Source organism: Oncorhynchus tshawytscha, linkage group LG18 (genome assembly GCF_018296145.1).
Source record: "Oncorhynchus tshawytscha isolate Ot180627B linkage group LG18, Otsh_v2.0, whole genome shotgun sequence".
NCBI classification, from domain to species: Eukaryota; Metazoa; Chordata; class Actinopteri; order Salmoniformes; family Salmonidae; genus Oncorhynchus; species Oncorhynchus tshawytscha.
The window spans coordinates 43888787-43907554 of record NC_056446.1 but is presented as its reverse complement, the minus strand read 5'-3'; the positions used below and the strand labels follow the sequence as shown (position 1 = coordinate 43907554).

At 42.3% G+C, this 18768-nt stretch overlaps 1 protein-coding gene across 3 annotated transcripts in view; it reads right to left on the bottom strand.

The window, feature by feature from the left end:
• Positions 1-18768, bottom strand: part of eya4 (EYA transcriptional coactivator and phosphatase 4) — a 219889-nt gene that overhangs the window by 37347 nt on the left and 163774 nt on the right. For all 3 annotated transcript variants that reach the window (XM_042301120.1, XM_042301119.1, XM_042301121.1), the window contains one exon: positions 18485-18567. In XM_042301120.1, the coding sequence (XP_042157054.1) occupies positions 18485-18567 (83 nt within the window). The remainder of the gene's footprint in view (positions 1-18484; positions 18568-18768) is intronic.

Here is an 18768-nt window from a genome sequence, read left to right as displayed (position 1 = left end):
GTGAGATTGACGGTACACAAGGCACAAACTTCCAGATGCACATCGAGAGCATCCTGGCGGGCTGTATCACCGCCTGGTATGGCAACTGCACCGCCCTCAACCGTAAGGCTCTCCAGAGGGTAGTGAGGTCTGCACAACGCATCACCGGGGGCAAACTACCTGCCCTCCAGGACACCTACACCACCCGATACTACAGGAAGGCCATAAAGATCATCAAGGACATCAACCACCCGAGCCACTGCCTGTTCACCCCGCTGCCATCCAGAAGGCGAGGTCAGTACAGGTGCATCAAAGCTGGGACCGAGAGACTGAAAAACAGCTTCTATCTCAAGGCCATCAGACTGTTAAACAGCCACCACTAACATTGAGTGGCTACTGCCAACACACTGTCAATGACACTGACTCTACTCCAGCCACTTTAATCATGGGAATTGATGGGAAATGATGTAAATATATCACTAGCCACTTTAAACAATGCTACCTATATAATGTTACTTACCCTACATTGTTCATCTCATATGCATACGTTGATACTGTACTCTATATCATCGACTGCATCCTTATGTAATACATGTATCACTAGCCACTTTAACTATGCCACTTGGTTTACATACCATCATCTATACCATACCATATCATCTACTGTATCTTGCCTATGCTGCTCTGTACCATCACTCATTCATATATCCTTATGTACATATTCTTTATCCCCTTACACTGTGTATAAAACAGTAGTTTTTTTTGGAATTGTTAGTTAGATTACTTGCTCGTTATTACTGCATTGTCGGAACTAGAAGCACAAGCATTTCGCTACACTCGCATTAACATCTGCTAACCATGTGTATGTGACAAATAAAATTTGATTTGATTTGATTTGATTTGAACATTCTTGGAAAGTTGTGTCATGGTCTCATGAACATTCTTGGAATGTTGTGTCATAATCTCCTGAAGGTCACATGAACATTCTTGGAATGTTGTGTCATAATCTCCTGAAGGTCACATGAACATTCTTGGAATGTTGTGTCATGATCTCCTGAAGGTCACATGAACATTCTTGGAATGTTGTGTCATGATCTCCTGAAGGTCACATGAACATTCTTGGAATGTTGTGTCATGATCTCCTGAAGGTCACATGAACATTCTTGGAATGTTGTGTCATGATCTCCTGAAGGTCTCATTCTTGGAATGTTGTGTCATAATCTCCTGAAGGTCACATGAACATTCTTGGAATGTTGTGTCATGATCTCCTGAAGGTCTCATTCTTGGAATGTTGTGTCATAATCTCCTGAAGGTTTTTGTCATGTGAGGGTCCCAGGTGTGCCAAACCATTATAAGTAAAGTCATGAAGGGGAGGGGGGTTAAGGTAGGCAGTACACCGTTCAGCTTAAATATAGTTCAAATCTACAATCAATGACAATATGATTAATATTTGATCATGTAGAACAGACTTTTCTGCAGATATTCAAAAGTCCCCGACACATCCGTTACCTAGAATGCATCTCTGCACTTAACAAAAGATTGCCATTGTAGTTATCATAAAATCTGAATATTCTCTACTTGATTTCAGCAATTTGAGATTGGGTTTTCCGGGTTACCAGTACTGAGTCAATGATAACTTGGCTATATACACAGGGTACCAGTACTGAGTCAATGATAACTTGGCTATATACACAGGGTACCAGTACTGAGTCAATGATAACTTGGCTATATACACAGGGTACCAGTACTGAGTCAATGATAACTTGGTTATATACACTGGGTACTGGGTAGTTCCTGGTCTGTTATTACAGAGACAGTAGTTCCTGGTCTGTTATAATAGAGACAGTAGTTCCTGGTCTGTTATTACAGAGACAGTAGTTCCTGGTCTGTTATAATAGAGACAGTAGTTCCTGGTATGTTATAATAGAGACAGTAGTTCCTGGTCTGTTATAATAGAGACAGTAGTTCCTGGTCTGTTATAATAGAGACAGTAGTTCCTGACAGTAGTTCCTGACAGTAGTTCCTGGTCTGTTATAATAGAGACAGTAGTTCCTGGTCTGTTATAATAGAGACAGTAGTTCCTGGTCTGTTATAATAGAGACGGTAGTTCCTGTTCTGTTATAATAGAGACAGTAGTTCCTGGTCTGTTATAATAGAGACAGTAGTTCCTGGTCTGTTATGACAGAGACAGTAGTTCGTGGTCTGTTATAATAGAGACAGTAGTTCCTGGTCTGTTATAATAGAGACAGTAGTTCCTGGTCTGTTATAATAGCGACAGTAGTTTCTGGTCTGTTATTATAGAGACAGTAGTTCCTGGTCTGTTTTCATAGAGACAGTAGTTCCTGGTCTGTTATAATAGAGACGGTAATTCCCGGTCTGTTATAATGGACACAGTAGTTCCTGGTCTGTTATAATAGAGACAGTAGTACCTGGTCTGTTATAATAGAGATGGTAATTCCCGGTCTGTTATAATGGAGACAGTAGTTCCTGGTCCGTTATAATAGAGACAGTAGTTCCTGGTCTGTTACAATAGAGACAGTAGTTCCTATAATAGAGACAGTAGTTCCTGGTCTGTTATAATAGAGACAGTAGTTCCTATAATAGAGACAGTAGTTCCTGGTCTGTTATTATAGAGACAGTAGTTCCTGGTCTGTTATAATAAAGACATTAGTTCCTGGTCTGTTATAATAGAGACAGTAGTTCCTGTTCTGTTATAATAGAGACAGTAGTTCCTGGTCTGTTATAATGGAGACAGTAGTTGCTGGTCTGTTATAATGTAAACAGTAGTTTCTGGTCTGTTATAATAGAGACAGTAGTTCCTATAATAGAGACAGTAGTTCCTGGTCTGTTATTATAGAGACAGTAGTTCCTGGTCTGTTATAATAAAGACATTAGTTCCTGGTCTGTTATAATAGAGACAGTAGTTCCTGTTCTGTTATAATAGAGACAGTAGTTCCTGGTCTGTTATAATGGAGACAGTAGTTCCTGGTCTGTTATAATGGAGACAGTAGTTTCTGGTCTGTTATAATAGAGACAGTAGTTCCTGGTCTGTTATAATAGAGACAGTAGTTCCTGGTCTGTTATAATAGAGACGGTAATTCCTGGTCTGTTATAATAGAGACAGTAGTTCCTGGTCTGTTATTACAGAGACAGTAGTTCCTGGTCTGTTATAATAGAGACAGTAGTTCCTGGTCTGGTATAATAGAGACAGTAATTCCTGGTCTGTTATAATGGAGACAGTAGTTCCTGGTCTGTTATAATAGAGACAGTAGTACCTGGTCTGTTATAATAGAGATGGTAATTCCCGGTCTGTTATAATGGAGACAGTAGTTCCTGGTCTGTTATAATAGAGACAGTAGTTCCTGGTCTGTTATAATAGAGACAGTAGTTCCTGGTCTGTTACAATAGAGACAGTAGTTCCTATAATAGAGAAAGTAGTTCCTGGTCTGTTATAATAGAGACAGTAGTTCCTATAATAGAGACAGTAATTCCTGGTCTGTTATAATGGAGACAGTAGTTCCTGGTCTGTTATAATAGAGACAGTAGTACCTGGTCTGTTATAATAGAGATGGTAATTCCCGGTCTGTTATAATGGAGACAGTAGTTCCTGGTCTGTTATTATAGAGACAGTAGTTCCTGGTCTGTTATAATAAAGACATTAGTTCCTGGTCTGTTATAATAGAGACAATAGTTCCTGTTCTGTTATAATAGAGACAGTAGAGATAGAGAGAGAAAGAGATACCAGAGAGAGAAAAAGAGAGACAGAGATAGATAGAGAGAGAGACACAGATAGATAGAGACAGAGATAAATAGAGAGAGACAGAGATAGATAGAGACAGAGATAGATAAAGAGACTAAAGCAGGAAGTACCAGTGACTCGCTCAATAAGAAAGTGGTCAGTGACGCAGATGCTACGCTAGAACAGACTGTAATATGTTCAGAGAATCATCAAATGGCATTGAGGAGCATACCAACTCAGTCATCGGCTTCATCAATAAGTGCATCGACGACGTTGTCCCCACAGTGACCGTACGTACACCCCCCCAACCAGAAGCCATGGATTACAGGCAACATCCACACCGAGCAAAAGGCTGAAGCTGCTGCTTTCAAGGAGCGGGACACTAATCCGGACGCTTATAAGAAATCCAATGCCCTCAGACAAACCGTCAAACAGGCAAAGTGGCAATACAAGATTAATAACACCGGCTCCGATTAAGATTGAAGCAAGCCTAATAGACGTGAAGCAAGCCTAATAGACGAGCGAAATGCCTTTTCCGCTCACTTTGAAGCAAGCAACACTGAAGCATGCACGAGAGCACCAACTGTTCTGGACGACTGTGTGATAACGCTCTCGGTAGCCGATGTGGGCAAGACCTTTAAACAGGTCGACATTCACAAAGCCACCGGGGCCAGACGGTTTACCAGGACGTGTACTCAAAGCATGCACAAGCATGCACAACCTCAACCTTTCACTGACTGAGTCTGTAATACCTACATGTTTTAAGCAGACCACCATAGACCCTGTGCTCAAAGAAGCGAAGGTAACCTGCCTAAATGATTACCACCTCATAGCACTCACATCGGTAGCCATGAAGTGCTTTGATAGGCTGGTCATGGCTCACATCAACAGCATCCTCCCAGATACCCTAGACCCACTCCAATTCGCATACTGCCCCAACAGATCCACAGATGATGCAATCTCAATCACACTCCACACTGCCCTTTCCCACCTGGACAAAAGGAACACCTATGTGAGAATGCTATTCATTGACTACAGCTCAGAGTTCAACACCATAGTGCCCTCAAAGCTGATTACTAAGCTAAGACTAAACACCTCCCTCTGCAACTGGATCCTGGACTTCCTGACGAGCCGCCCCCAGGTGGTGAGTGTAGGCAACAACACGTCTGCCACGCTGATCCTCAACACTGGGGCCCCTCAGGGGTGCGTGATTAGTCCCCTCCTGTACTCCCTGTTCACCCACGACTGCATGGCCAAACACGACTCCAACACCATCATTAAGTTTGCTGAAGACACAACAGTGATAGGCCTGATCACCGACAACGATGAGACAGCCTATAGGGAGGAGGTCAGAGACCTGGCAGTGTGTTGCCAGGACAACAACCTCTCCCTCAACGTGAGCAAGACAAAGGAGATGATCAAGGAAAAGTCGGGCCAAACAGGCGCCAATTAACATCGACGGGGCTGTAGTGGAGTGGGTCAAGATTTTCAAGCTCCTTAGTGTCCACATCACCAACAAACTATCACGGTCCAAACACACCAAGACAGTCATGAAGAGGGCACGACAACACATTTTCCCCCTCAGGAGACTGAAAAGATTTGGCATGGGTCCCCAGATCCTCAAAAAGTTCTACAGCTGCAACATCGAGAGCATCCTGACCGGTTGGTATGGTAACTGCTCGGCATCTGACCATAAGGCGCTACAGAGGGTTGTGAGCCCAGTATATCACTGAGCTTCCTGCCATCCAGGACCTAGAGTTGAAGTCGGACATTTACATACACCTTAGCAAATACATTTAAACTTAGTTTTTCACAATTCCTGACATTTAATCCTAGTAAAAATTCCCTGTCTTAGGTCAGTTAGGATAACCACTTTATTTTAAGAATGTGAAATGTCAGAATAATAGTAGAGAGAATTATTTATTTCAGCTTTTATTTATTTCATCACATTCCCAGTGGGTCAGAAGATAACATACACTCACTCAGTATTTGGTAGCATTGCCTTTAAATAGTTTAACTTGGGTCAAACATTTTGGGTAGCCTTCCACAAGCTTCCGACAATAAATTAGGTGAATTTTGGCCCATTCCTACTGACAGAGCTGGTGTAACTGAGTCAGGTTTGTAGGCCTTCTTGCTCGCACACGCTTTTTCAGTTCTGCCCACACATTTTCTATAGGATTGAGGCCAGGGCTTTGTGATGGCCACTCCAAGACCTTGAATTTGTTGTCCTTAAGCCATTTTGCCACAATTTTGGAAGTATGCTTGGGGTCATTGTCCATTTGGAAGACCCACTTGCGACCAAGCTTTCACTTCCTGACTGATGTTTCGAGATGTTGCTTCAATATATCCACATAATTTTCCTGCCTCATGATGCCATCTATTTTGTGAAGTGCACCAGTCCCTCCTGCAGCAAAGCACCCCCACAACATGATGCTGCCATCCCTGTGCTTCACGGTTGGGATGGTGTTCTTCGGCTTACAAGCCTCCCCCTTTTTCCTCCAAACATAACGATGGTCATTATGGCCAAACAGTTCTATTTTTGTTTCATCAGACCAGAGGACATTTCACCAAAAAGTACGATCTTTGTCCCCATGTGCAAACCGTAGTCTGGCTTTTTTATGGGGGTTTTGAAGCAGTGGCTTCTTCCTTGCTGAGCGGCCTTTTAGTTTATGTTGATATGGGACTCGTTTTACTGATATACACTGCTCAAAAAAATTAAGGGAACACTAAAATAACACATCCTAGATCTGAATGAATGAAATATTCTTATTAAATACTTTTTTCTTTACATAGTTGAATGTGCTGACAACAAAATCACACAAAAATGATCAATGAAAATCAAATGTATCAACCCATGGAGGTCTGGATTTGGAGTCACACTCAAAATTAAAGTGGAAAACCACACTACAGGCTGATCCAACTTTGATGTAATGTCCTTAAAACAAGTCAAAATGAGGCTCAGTGGTGTTTGTGGCCTCCACGTGCCTGTATGACCTCCCTACAACGCCTGGGCATGCTCCTGATGAGGTGGCGGATGGTCTCCTGAGGGATCTCCTCCCAGACCTGGACTAAAGCATCCGCCAACTCCTGGACAGTCTGTGGTGCAATGGAGCGAGACATGGATGGAGCGAGACATGATGTCCCAGTTGTGCTCAATTGGATTCAGGTCCGGGGAACGGGCGGGCCAGTCCATAGCATCAATGCCTTCCTCTTGCAGGAACTGCTGACACACTCCAGCCACATGTGGTCTAGCATTGTCTTGCATTAGGAGGAACCCAGGGCCAACCACACCAGCATATGGTCTCACAAGGGGTCTGAGGATCTCATCTCGGTACCTAATGGCAGTCAGGCTACCTCTGGCGAGCACACGGAGGGCTGTGCGGCCCCACAAAGAAATGCCACCCCACACCATGACTGACCCACCGCCAAACCGGTCATGCTGGAGGATGTTGCAGGCGGCAGAACGTTCTCCACGGCGTCTCCAGACTGTCACGTCTGTCACATGTGCTCAGTGTGAACCTGCTTTCATCTGTGAAGAGCACAGGACGCCAGTGGCGAATTTGCCAATCTTGGTGTTCTCTGGCAAATGCCAAACGTCCTGCACAGTGTTGGGCTGTAAGCACAACCCCCACCTGTGGACGTCGGGCCCTCATACCACCCTCATTGAGTCTGTTTCTGACCGTTTGAGCAGACACATGCACATTTGTGGCCTGCTGGAGGTCATTTTGCAGGGCTCTGGCAGTGCTCCTCCTGCTCCTCCTTGCACAAAGGCGGAGGTAGCGGTCCTGCTGCTGGGTTGTTGCCCTCCTACGGCCTCCTCCACGTCTCCTGATGTACTGGCCTGTCTCCTGGTAGCGCCTCCATGCTCTGGACACTACGCTGACAGACACAGAAAACCTTCTTGCCACATCTCGCATTGATGTGCCATCCTGGATGAGCTGCACTACCTGAGCCACTTGTGTGGGTTGTAGACTCCGTCTCATACTACCACCAGAGTGAAAGCACCGCCAGCATTCAAAAGTGACCAAAACATCAGCCAGGAAGCATAGGAACTGAGAAGTGGTCTGAGGTCCCCACCTGCAGAACCACTCCTTTATTGGGGGTGTATTGCTAAATGCCTATAATTTCCACCTCCACAGCAAACTTAATGACAGCTGAAGGACAGCTGAAGGATAACTGAAGGATAGCTGAAGGATAGCTGAAGGATAGCTGAAGGATAGCTGAAGGACAGCTGAAGGACAGCTGAAGAACAGCTGAAGGATAGCTGAAGGACAGCTGAAGGATAGCTGAAGGATAGCTGAAGGACAGCTGAAGGACAGCTGAAGGACAGCTGAAGGATAGCTGAAGGACAGCTGAAGGATGGCTGAAGGATAGCTGAAGAACAGCTGAAGGACAGCTGAAGGATAGCTGAAGGACAGCTGAAGGACAGCTGAAGGACAGCTGAGGGACAGCTGAAGGACAGCTGAGGGACAGCTGAAGGATAGTCATTCTGTCAGTTCAGGAAGAAACAACAATAATTTGCAGAATAGTCTAATAGACCTACAACTATGTAGTATAGCCATTAGTAGGTTATAGTCTAATAGACCTACAACTATGTAGTATAGCCATTAGTAGGTTATAGTCTAATAGACCTACAACTACGTAGTATAGCCATTAGTAGGTTATAGTCTAATAGACCTACAACTACGTAGTATAGCTATTAGTAGGTTATAGTCCAATAGACCTAGAAAGGTCAAATTTGACGACACAACTAAATATACCTATCTCAGTCTTAACATCAGAGCATCGGCGGAGTTTGACGCTGCTTTCAAAAGACTAGCAGAGAAAGGAGAGAATTCAACTCAACAAAGAAAACAATACACAAACTTAACCCCGGATCAAAAATATCTGTATTGGATATTTATTTATTTGATTTGTTATTTATGTATTTTTTTATTTCTTCCCTTTAGATATGAATTTTAATATCTACTATACTTAAAGATGTTCTTTTAATATCTACTATACTTAAAGATGTTGTTTTAATATCTACTATTCTTAAAGATGTTGTTTTAATATCTCCTATTCTTAATGTTGTTTTAATATCTACTATTCTTAAAGATGTTGTTTTAATATCTACTATTCTTAAAGATGTTGTTTTAATATCTACTATTCTTAAAGATGTTGTTTTAATATCTACTATTCTTGTTGTTGTTTTAATATCTACTATACTTAAAGCTGTTGTTTTAATATCTACTATTCTTGTTGTTGTTTTAATATCTACTATTCTTGTTGTTGTTTTAATATCTAATATTCTTCTTGTTGTTTTAATATCTACTATTCTTAAAGATGTTGTTTTAATATCTGCTATTCTTAATGTTGTTTTAATATCTACTATTCTTAAAGATGTTGTTTTAATATCTACTATTCTTAAAGATGTTGTTTTAATATCTACTATTCTTAAAGATGTTGTTTTAATATCTACTATTCTTAAAGATGTTGTTTTAATATCTGCTATTCTTAATGTTGTTTTAATATCTACTATTCTTAATGTTGTTTTAATATCTACTATTCTTCATGTTGTTTAATATCTACTATTCTTGTTGTTGTTTTAATATCTACTCTTCTTGTTGTTGTTTTAATATCTACTACTCTTGTTGTTGTTTTAATATCTACTCTTCTTGTTGTTATTTTAATATCTACTATTCTTGTTGTTGTTTAAATATCTACTATTCTTGTTGTTGTTTTAATATCTACCATTCTTATTGTTACTTTCACTGAGAGAGTGAGAGAGAGAAAGAGACTGACAGAGGGACAGAGAGACAAACAGAGGGACAGAGAGACTGACAGAGGGACAGAGAGACTGACAGAGAGACAGAGAGACAAACAGAGGGACAGAGAGACAGACTTCAGATTCACTCATTCCCTCTCTTTCCTTTCTTCTGCTCTCTTTCCTTTCTGTTCTCTTTCCTTTCTTCTCCTCTCTTTCCTTTCTTCTCCCCTCTTTCCTTTCTTCTCCTCTCTTTCCTTTCTTCTCCTCTCTTTCCCTTCTTCTCCTCTCTTTCCTTTCTTCTCCTCTCTTTCCTTTCTTCTCCTCTCTTTCCTTTCTTCTCCCTCTTTCCTTTCTTCTGCTCTCTTTCCTTTCTTCTCCTCTCTTTACTTTCTTCTCCTCTCTTTCCTTTCTTCTCCTCTCTTTCCTTTCTTCTCCTCTCTTTCCTTTCTTCTCCTCTTTTCCTTTCTTCTGCTCTCTTTCCTTTCTTCTCCTCTCTTTCCTTTCCTCTCTTTCCTTTCTTCTCCTCTCTTTCCTTTCTTCTCCTCTCTTTCCTTTCTTCTCCTCTCTTTCCTTTCTTCTCCTCTCTTTCCTTTCTTCTCCTCTCTTTCCTTTCTTCTGCTCTCTTTCCTTTCTTCTCCTCTCTTTCCTTTCTTCTCCTCTCTTTCCTTTCTTCTCCTCTCTTTCCTTTCTTCTCCTCTCTTTCCTTTCTTCTCCTCTCTTTCCCTTCTTCTCCTCTCTTTCCTTTCTTCTCCTCTCTTTACTTTCTTCTCCTCTCTTTCCTTTCTTCTCCCCTCTTTCCCTTCTTCTCCTCTCTTTCCTTTCTTCTCCCTCTTTTCCTTTCTTCTCCTCTTTCCTTTCTTCTCCCCTCTTTCCCTTCTTCTCCTCTCTTTCCTTTCTTCTCCCCTCTTTCCTTTCTTCTCCTCTCTTTACTTTCTTCTCCTCTCTTTCCTTTCTTCTCCCCTCTTTCCCTTCTTCTCCTCTCTTTCCTTTCTTCTCCCCTCTTTCCCTTCTTCTCCTCTCTTTCCTTTCTTCTCCTCTCTTTCCCTTCTTCTCCTCTCTTTCCTTTCTTCTCCTCTCTTTACTTTCTTCTCCTCTCTTTCTTTCTTCTCCCCTCTTCTCCCTTTTCCTTTCTTCTCCTCTCTTTCCTTTCTTCTGCTCTCTTTCCTTTCTTCTCCTCTCTTTCCTTTCTTCTCCTCTCTTTCCTTTCTTCTCCTCTCTTTCCTTTCTTCTCCTCTCTTTCCTTTCTTCTCCTCTCTTTCCCTTCTTCTCCTCTCTTTCCTTTCTTCTCCTCTCTTTCCCTTCTTCTCCTCTCTTTCCTTTCTTCTCCTCTCTTTCCCTTCTTCTCCTCTCTTTCCTTTCTTCTCCTCTCTTTCCTTTCTTCTCCTCTCTTTCCTTTCTTCTCCTCTCTTTCCTTTCTTCTCCTCTCTTTCCTTTCTTCTCCTCTCTTTCCTTTCTTCTCCTCTCTTTCCTTTCTTCTCCTCTCTTTCCTTTCTTCTCCTCTCTTTCCCTTCTTCTCCTCTCTTTCCTTTCTTCTCCTCTCTTTACTTTCTTCTCCTCTCTTTCCTTTCTTCTCCTCTCTTTCCCTTCTTCTCCTCTCTTTCCTTTCTTCTCCTCTCTTTCCTTTCCTCTCTTTCCTTTCTTCTCCTCTCTTTCCTTTCCTCTCTTTCCTTTCTTCTCCTCTCTTTACTTTCTTCTCCTCTCTTTCCTTTCCTCTCTTTCCTTTCTTCTCCTCTCTTTCCTTTCCTCTCTTTCCTTTCTTCTCCTCTCTTTGCTTTCTTCTCCTCTCTTTCCTTTCTTCTCCTCTCTTTCCTTTCTTCTCCTCTCTTTCCTTTCTTCTCCTCTCTTTCCTTTCTTCTCCTCTCTTTCCTTTCTTCTGCTCTCTTTCCTTTCTTCTGCTCTCTTTCCCTTCTTCTCCTCTCTTTCCTTTCTTCTCCTCTCTTTCCTTCCTCTCTTTCCTTTCTTCTCCTCTCTTTGCTTTCTTCTCCTCTCTTTCCTTTCTTCTCCTCTCTTTCCTTTCTTCTCCTCTCTTTCCTTTCTTCTCCTCTCTTTCCTTTCTTCTCCTCTCTTTCCTTTCTTCTGCTCTCTTTCCTTTCTTCTGCTCTCTTTCCCTTCTTCTCCTCTCTTTCCTTTCTTCTCCTCTCTTTCCTTTCCTCTCTTTCCTTTCTTCTCCTCTCTTTCCTTTCCTCTCTTTCCTTTCTTCTCCTCTCTTTGCTTTCTTCTGCTCTCTTTCCTTTCTTCTGCTCTCGTTCCTTTCTTCTCCTCTCTTTCCTTTCTTCTCCTCTCTTTCCTTTCTTCTCCTCTCTTTCCCTTCTTCTCCTCTCTTTACTTTCTTCTCCTCTCTTTCCCTTCTTCTCCTCTCTTTACTTTCTTCTCCTCTCTTTCCTTTCTTCTCCTCTCTTTCCTTTCTTCTCCTCTCTTTCCTTTCTTCTCCTCTCTTTCCTTTCTTCTGCTCTCGTTCCTTTCTTCTGCTCTCTTTCCTTTCTTCTCCTCTCTTTCCTTTCTTCTCCTCTCTTTCCTTTCTTCTCCTCTCTTTACTTTCTTCTCCTCTCTTTCCTTTCCTCTCTTTCCTTTCTTCTCCTCTCTTTCCTTTCCTCTCTTTCCTTTCTTCTCCTCTCTTTGCTTTCTTCTCCTCTCTTTCCTTTCTTCTCCTCTCTTTCCTTTCTTCTCCTCTCTTTCCTTTCTTCTCCTCTCTTTACTTTCCTCTCTTTCCTTTCTTCTCCTCTCTTTCCTTTCTTCTCCTCTCGTTCCTTTCTTCTCCTCTCTTTCCTTTCTTCTCCTCTCTTTCCTTTCCTCTCTTTCCTTTCTTCTCCTCTCGTTCCTTTCTTCTGCTCTCTTTCCTTTCTTCTCCTCTCTTTCCTTTCTTCTCCTCTCTTTCCTTTCTTCTCCTCTCGTTCCTTTCTTCTGCTCTCTTTCCTTTCTTCTCCTCTCTTTCCTTTCCTCTCTTTCCTTTCTTCTCCTCTCTTTCCTTTCTTCTCCTCTCGTTCCTTTCTTCTCCTCTCGTTCCTTTCTTCTGCTCTCTTTCCTTTCTTCTGCTCTCTTTCCTTTCTTCTCCTCTCTTTCCTTTCTTCTCCTCTCTTTCCTTTCTTCTCCTCTCGTTCCTTTCTTCTCTCTCTTTCCTTTCTTCTCCTCTCTTTCCTTTCTTCTCCTCTCTTTCCTTTCCTCTCTTTCCTTTCCTCTCTTTACTTTCTTCTCCTCTCTTTCCTTTCTTCTCCTCTCTTTCCTTTCTTCTCCTTCTTTCCTTTCCTCTTTCTTTCTTCTCCTCTCGTTCCTTTCTTCTGCTCTCTTTCCTTTCTTCTGCTCTCTTTCCTTTCTTCTCCTCTCTTTCCTTTCTTCTCCTCTCTTTCCTTTCTTCTCCTCTCGTTCCTTTCTTCTGCTCTCTTTCCTTTCTTCTCCTCTCTTTCCTTTCCTCTCTTTCCTTTCTTCTCCTCTCTTTCCCTTCTTCTCCTCTCTTTCCTTTCTTCTCCTCTCTTTACTTTCTTCTCCTCTCTTTCCCTTCTTCTCCTCTCTTTCCTTTCTTCTCCTCTCTTTCCTTTCCTCTCCTCTCGTTCCTTTCTTCTCCTCTCTTTCCTTTCTTCTCCTCTCTTTCCCTTCTTCTCCTCTCTTTCCCTTCTTCTCCTCTCTTTCCTTTCTTCTCCTCTCGTTCCTTTCTTCTCCTCTCTTTCATACATTCCTAACAGTTAAAGCCTATGTCCCAAATGGCACCTTATTAGCCCTATGTCTTTGGTCAGAAGTAGTGCACTATGTAGGGTATAGGGTGCCATTTGGAATAGAGACAAAGTCTTGTGTGTTTTAACTGACTCAGTGCAGATGGAGTCTTTATAGGAGAGACCAACTAAAGCTGTCACAAATTCTTTCTGAACAAGTACTGTACCTATAAAGCCTACACACACACACACACACACACGCACGCACGCACGCACGCACGCACGCACGCACGCACGCACGCACACACACACACACACACACACACACACACACACACACGCACGTACACAGACGCACACGGACACGCACACATAACATGAGCTGCTCAGTATGTGTAGATCATCCTTGCCACCGTGGCTTTCTCTTTTAAAGACATCATTGAGAACTGCAAAAAGTGTTGCTAATTCTCTCCACTTTCTGGAGGACCGAGTTTTGAAATCAGAGGAATGCCCGGTGGAAGCTAAGGAGACGGAGAAAATTCAGCCGTTTGATTGCAAATAAGAGGAGGGAGTCGAAAAGAGAACACAGAGAAGGATGCTGTATAAAATACCTGTCTCCGGATTACATCTTCAAACTAAGGGCAACCGTGGCAACCATGACAGAGAGGGAGACGCATCCATTCATGTATACAGGTAAGAGAGTCCAGATAGATTTTCAGATATTATATTATTTGGTCAGAAAGTCGTTTTCATTGCAAATTAAAGAGTACTGTTATCTAGCTGGCTAATGTTAACTGGCTGGCTCACTAGCTAATGTTACGTGTATGATCTGTGTAGTAATATGATTTGTATCTCAGAGTAATTTGCATTGCTAGTTATAGCCTAATGTTAGCTAGCTAACACTGAAACTAGTTGGTTAGCTTTAGCTACCTGTAGACTCATACAGGGTAGTAACGTCATGAGTTGGGATTATGGTTCATTGTTTCGCTAGCTAGCTAGTTAGCCACCAAAAACTCCACAACGCAAGTAACTATTTAACTGTACCATTTACACCTTCTGTATCCTGTCCATGTGACAAATAAACCTTGATTTTATTTGATATAGTGTGTGTTTACCAGAGACGGTAATGTGAAGAACAACATGACCTGCACCAAAGTCAGATCAGGATATAACGTTAGGCCAACGAGACAGTGTCCAAGTTCTCAAATTCTCCGGTAGACTGCCCTGTTTTTATTTAACCAAACTCGGAACCGGAAGCTATTTTCTGTAATTAACGCTCCATCAACATGTACATAATTAACTTGTTGTGAGTTTATTTTCCTGTAATAATGAAGACAAGTTAGCTAAAGTTAAGACGCTGTCAGCTGTATGATAAGGGGCATTATTTGAACTGGCTAGCCAGCTAACTTAACTTTAGCTAGCCAGCTAACTTAACTTTAGCAAGCTAGCTAATTTAACTTTAGCTAGCCAGCTAACTTAACTTTAGCTAGCTAGCTAACTTAACTTTAGCTAGCTAGCTAACTTAACTTTAGCTAGCTAGCTAACTTAACTTTAGCTAGCCAAATAACTTAATTTTAGCTAGCTAGCTAACTTAACTTTAGCTAGCCAGCTAACTTAACTTTAGCTAGCTAGCTAACTTAACTTTAGCTAGCTAAGGAGCTAGAAACAAACCAAAACATTGTTTCGAAAGTTGCTTTTAGTTGCCTGGTTTGCCAGAAAACACATTTACTAAATTCATTTTTAAACGGATGGGTTTATTGGTGTTAATATACACCAGTTATGCTATTTTGGACCACCGGGCTGCTGATGTCATGCAGCCTGGTGGTCCAAATGCCAGGGATTCCTGGGAGTGCATTCTGATGAAGATCATCAAAGGTAAGTGAATATTTATAATGCTCTTTCTGACTTCTGTTGACTCCATAACATGGCGGATATCTGTTTGGGTTGTTTTGGTCTCTGAGCGCTGTACTCAGATTATTGGATGGTGTGCTTTTTCGGTAAAGCCTTTTTGAAATCTGACACAGCGGTTGCACTAATACACTACAGTACTCACTCTGTTTAGTACACTACAGTACTCACTCTGTTTAGTACACTACAGTACTCACTCTGTTTAGTACACTATAGTACTCACTCTGTTTACTACACTATAGTACTCACTCTGTTAAGTACACTACAGTACTCACTCTGTTAAGTACACTACAGTACTCACTCTGTTTAGTACACTACAGTACTCACTCTGTTTAGTACACGACAGTACTCACTCTGTTTAGTACACTACAGTACTCACTCTGTTTAGTACACTACAGTACTCACTCTGTTTAGTACACTACAGTACTCACTCTGTTTAGTACACTACAGTACTCACTCTGTTTAGTACACGACAGTACTCACTCTGTTTAGTACACTACAGTACTCACTCTGTTTAGTACACTACAGTACTCACTCTGTTTAGTACACTACAGTACTCACTCTGTTTAGTACACTACAGTACTCACTCTGTTTAGCACATGGCCTCACATGTGAATCCTTAAAGAGATGGGTGGGGCTAAGGCTTAAGAGGGTGTAAACGAGACCAAAACATTCAAGGGCCATTTTCTCAAAAGTGGGGTTAGAAGTTTATCAACTTTCAAAGCAGAATTTAACTACTATAGTTGACTACCATTGACCAAGACCCATAGAGTATATAGTCACTACTACTGACCAAGGCCCATAGAGTATATAGTCACTACTACTGACCAAGGCCCATAGAGTATATAGTCACTACTACTGACCAAGGCCCATAGAGTATATAGTCACTACTACTGACCAAGGCCCATACGGGTATATAGTCACTACTACTGACCAAGGCCCGTAGAGTATATAGTCATGACTACTGACCAAGGCCCATAGAGTATATAGTCACTACTACTGACCAAGGCCCATACGGGTATATAGTCACTACTACTGACCAAGGCCCATAGAGTATATAGTCACTACTACTGACCAAGGCCCATAGAGTATATAGTCACTACTACTGACCAAGGCCCATACGGGTATATAGTCACTACTACTGACCAAGGCCCATAGAGTATATAGTCACTACTACTGACCAAGGCCCATAGAGTATATAGTCACTAATACTGACCAAGGCCCATAGAGTATATAATCACTACTACTGACCAAGGCCCATAGAGTATATAGTCACTACTACTGACCAAGGCCCATAGAGTATATAGTCACTACTACTGACCAAGGCCCATACGGGTATACAGTCACTACTACTGACCAAGGCCCGTAGAGTATATAGTCACTACTACTGACCAAGGCCCATATGGGTGTATAGTCACTACTACTGACCAAGGCCCATAGAGTATATAGTCACTACTACTGACCAAGGCCCATAGAGTATATAGTCACTACTACTGACCAAGGCCCATACGGGTATATAGTCACTACTACTGACCAAGGCCCATAGAGTATATAGTCACTACTACTGACCAAGGCCCATAGAGTATATAGTCACTACTACTGACCAAGGCCCATAGAGTATATAATCACTACTACTGACCAAGGCCCATAGAGTATATAGTCACTACTACTGACCAAGGCCCATAGAGTATATAGTCACTACTACTGACCAAGGCCCATACGGGTATATAGTCACTACTACTGACCAAGGCCCATAGAGTATATAGTCACTACTACTGACCAAGGCCCATAGAGTATATAATCACTACTACTGACCAAGGCCCATAGAGTATATAGTCACTACTACTGACCAAGGCCCATAGAGTATATAGTCACTACTACTGACCAAGGCCCATACGGGTATATAGTCACTACTACTGACCAAGGCCCGTAGAGTATATAGTCACTACTACTGACCAAGGCCCATATGGGTGTATATTCACTACTACTGACCAAGGCCCATAGAGTATATAGTCACTACTACTGACCAAGGCCCATAGAGTATATAGTCACTACTACTGACCAAGGCCCATACGGGTATATAGTCACTACTACTGACCAAGGCCCATAGAGTATATAGTCACTACTACTGACCAAGGCCCATAGAGTATATAGTCACTACTACTGACCAAGGCCCATAGAGTGTATATAGTCACTACTACTGACCAAGGCCCATAGAGTATATAGTCACTACTACTGACCAAGGCCCATAGAGTATATAGTCACTACTACTGACCAAGGCCCATAGAGTATATAGTCACTACTACTGACCAAGGCCCATAGAGTATATAGTCACTACTACTGACCAAGGCCCATAGAGTATATAGTCACTACTACTGACCAAGGCCCATAGAGTATATAGTCACTACTACTGACCAAGGCCCATACGGGTATACAGTCACTACTACTGACCAAGGCCCGTAGAGTATATAGTCACTACTACTGACCAAGGCCCATAGGGTATATAGTTACTACTACTGACCAAGGCCCATAGAGTATATAGTCACTACTACTGACCAAGGCCCATAGAGTATATAGTCACTACTACTGACCAAGGCCCATAGAGTATATAGTCACTACTACTGACCAAGGCCCATAGAGTATATAGTCACTACTACTGACCAAGGCCCATAGAGTATATAGTCACTACTACTGACCAAGGCCCATAGAGTATATAGTCACTACTACTGACCAAGGCCCATAGAGTATATAGTCACTACTACTGACCAAGGCCCATAGAGTATATAGTCACTACTACTGACCAAGGCCCATAGAGTATATAGTCACTACTACTGACCAAGACCCATAGAGTATATAGTGTTATTTGGAACGTAACCTAAGATAAACATCTGTCCAAAACAGATTTTTGAAATGAATAATCGTATTGGGGGTAACCAACCATGTCCTCCCGATCCACTGTGTGACGAGCATTCTAACACAAACACAAGTCATTCTAGGCTCAAGAACAGTACAGGCTCAAGAACAGTACAGGCTCAAGAACAGTACAGGCTCAAGAACAGTACAGGCTCAAGAACAGATTAGGCTCAAAGACAGTACAGGCTCGAAGACAGTACAGGCTCAAAGACAGTACAGGCTCAAGGACAGTACAGGCTCAAAGACAGTACAGGCTCAAGAACAGTACAGGCTCAAGAACAGTACAGGCTCAAGGACAGTACAGGCTCAAGAACAGTACAGGCTCAAGGACAGTACAGGCTCAAGGACTCTGACACAGCAGTCAAACACTTAGGTAGTTATAGAAGTAACCGTGTGGATTCTAGACAGAGTTCCACAGTAGGGATAGACTTGTGTTGTTGTTGAATGCTAGTTATAGATGCTTACATACATACACACACACCAAAAACACACACACACACACCAAAACACACACACACCAAAACACACCCATGCACGCATACATACAGGTACCTGCTGTGGAGCAGTGTAGTTGGCTGGGTTGGACACAGAGTTGTTACTGGAGTACAGACCAGATGATGACGTGAAACTGGACCCTGGGGAGAGAAGGAGAGAGAGAGACAGACAGAGACAAAGAGAATTACAGAGAGAGAGAGAGAGAGAGAGAGAGAGAGAGACATAGAGACAGAGAAAGACACAGAGAGAGAGACAGAGAGAGAGACAGAGAGAGACAGAGAGAGACAGAGAGAGAGACAGAGACAGAGACAGAGAGACAGAGAAAGACACAGAGAGAGAGA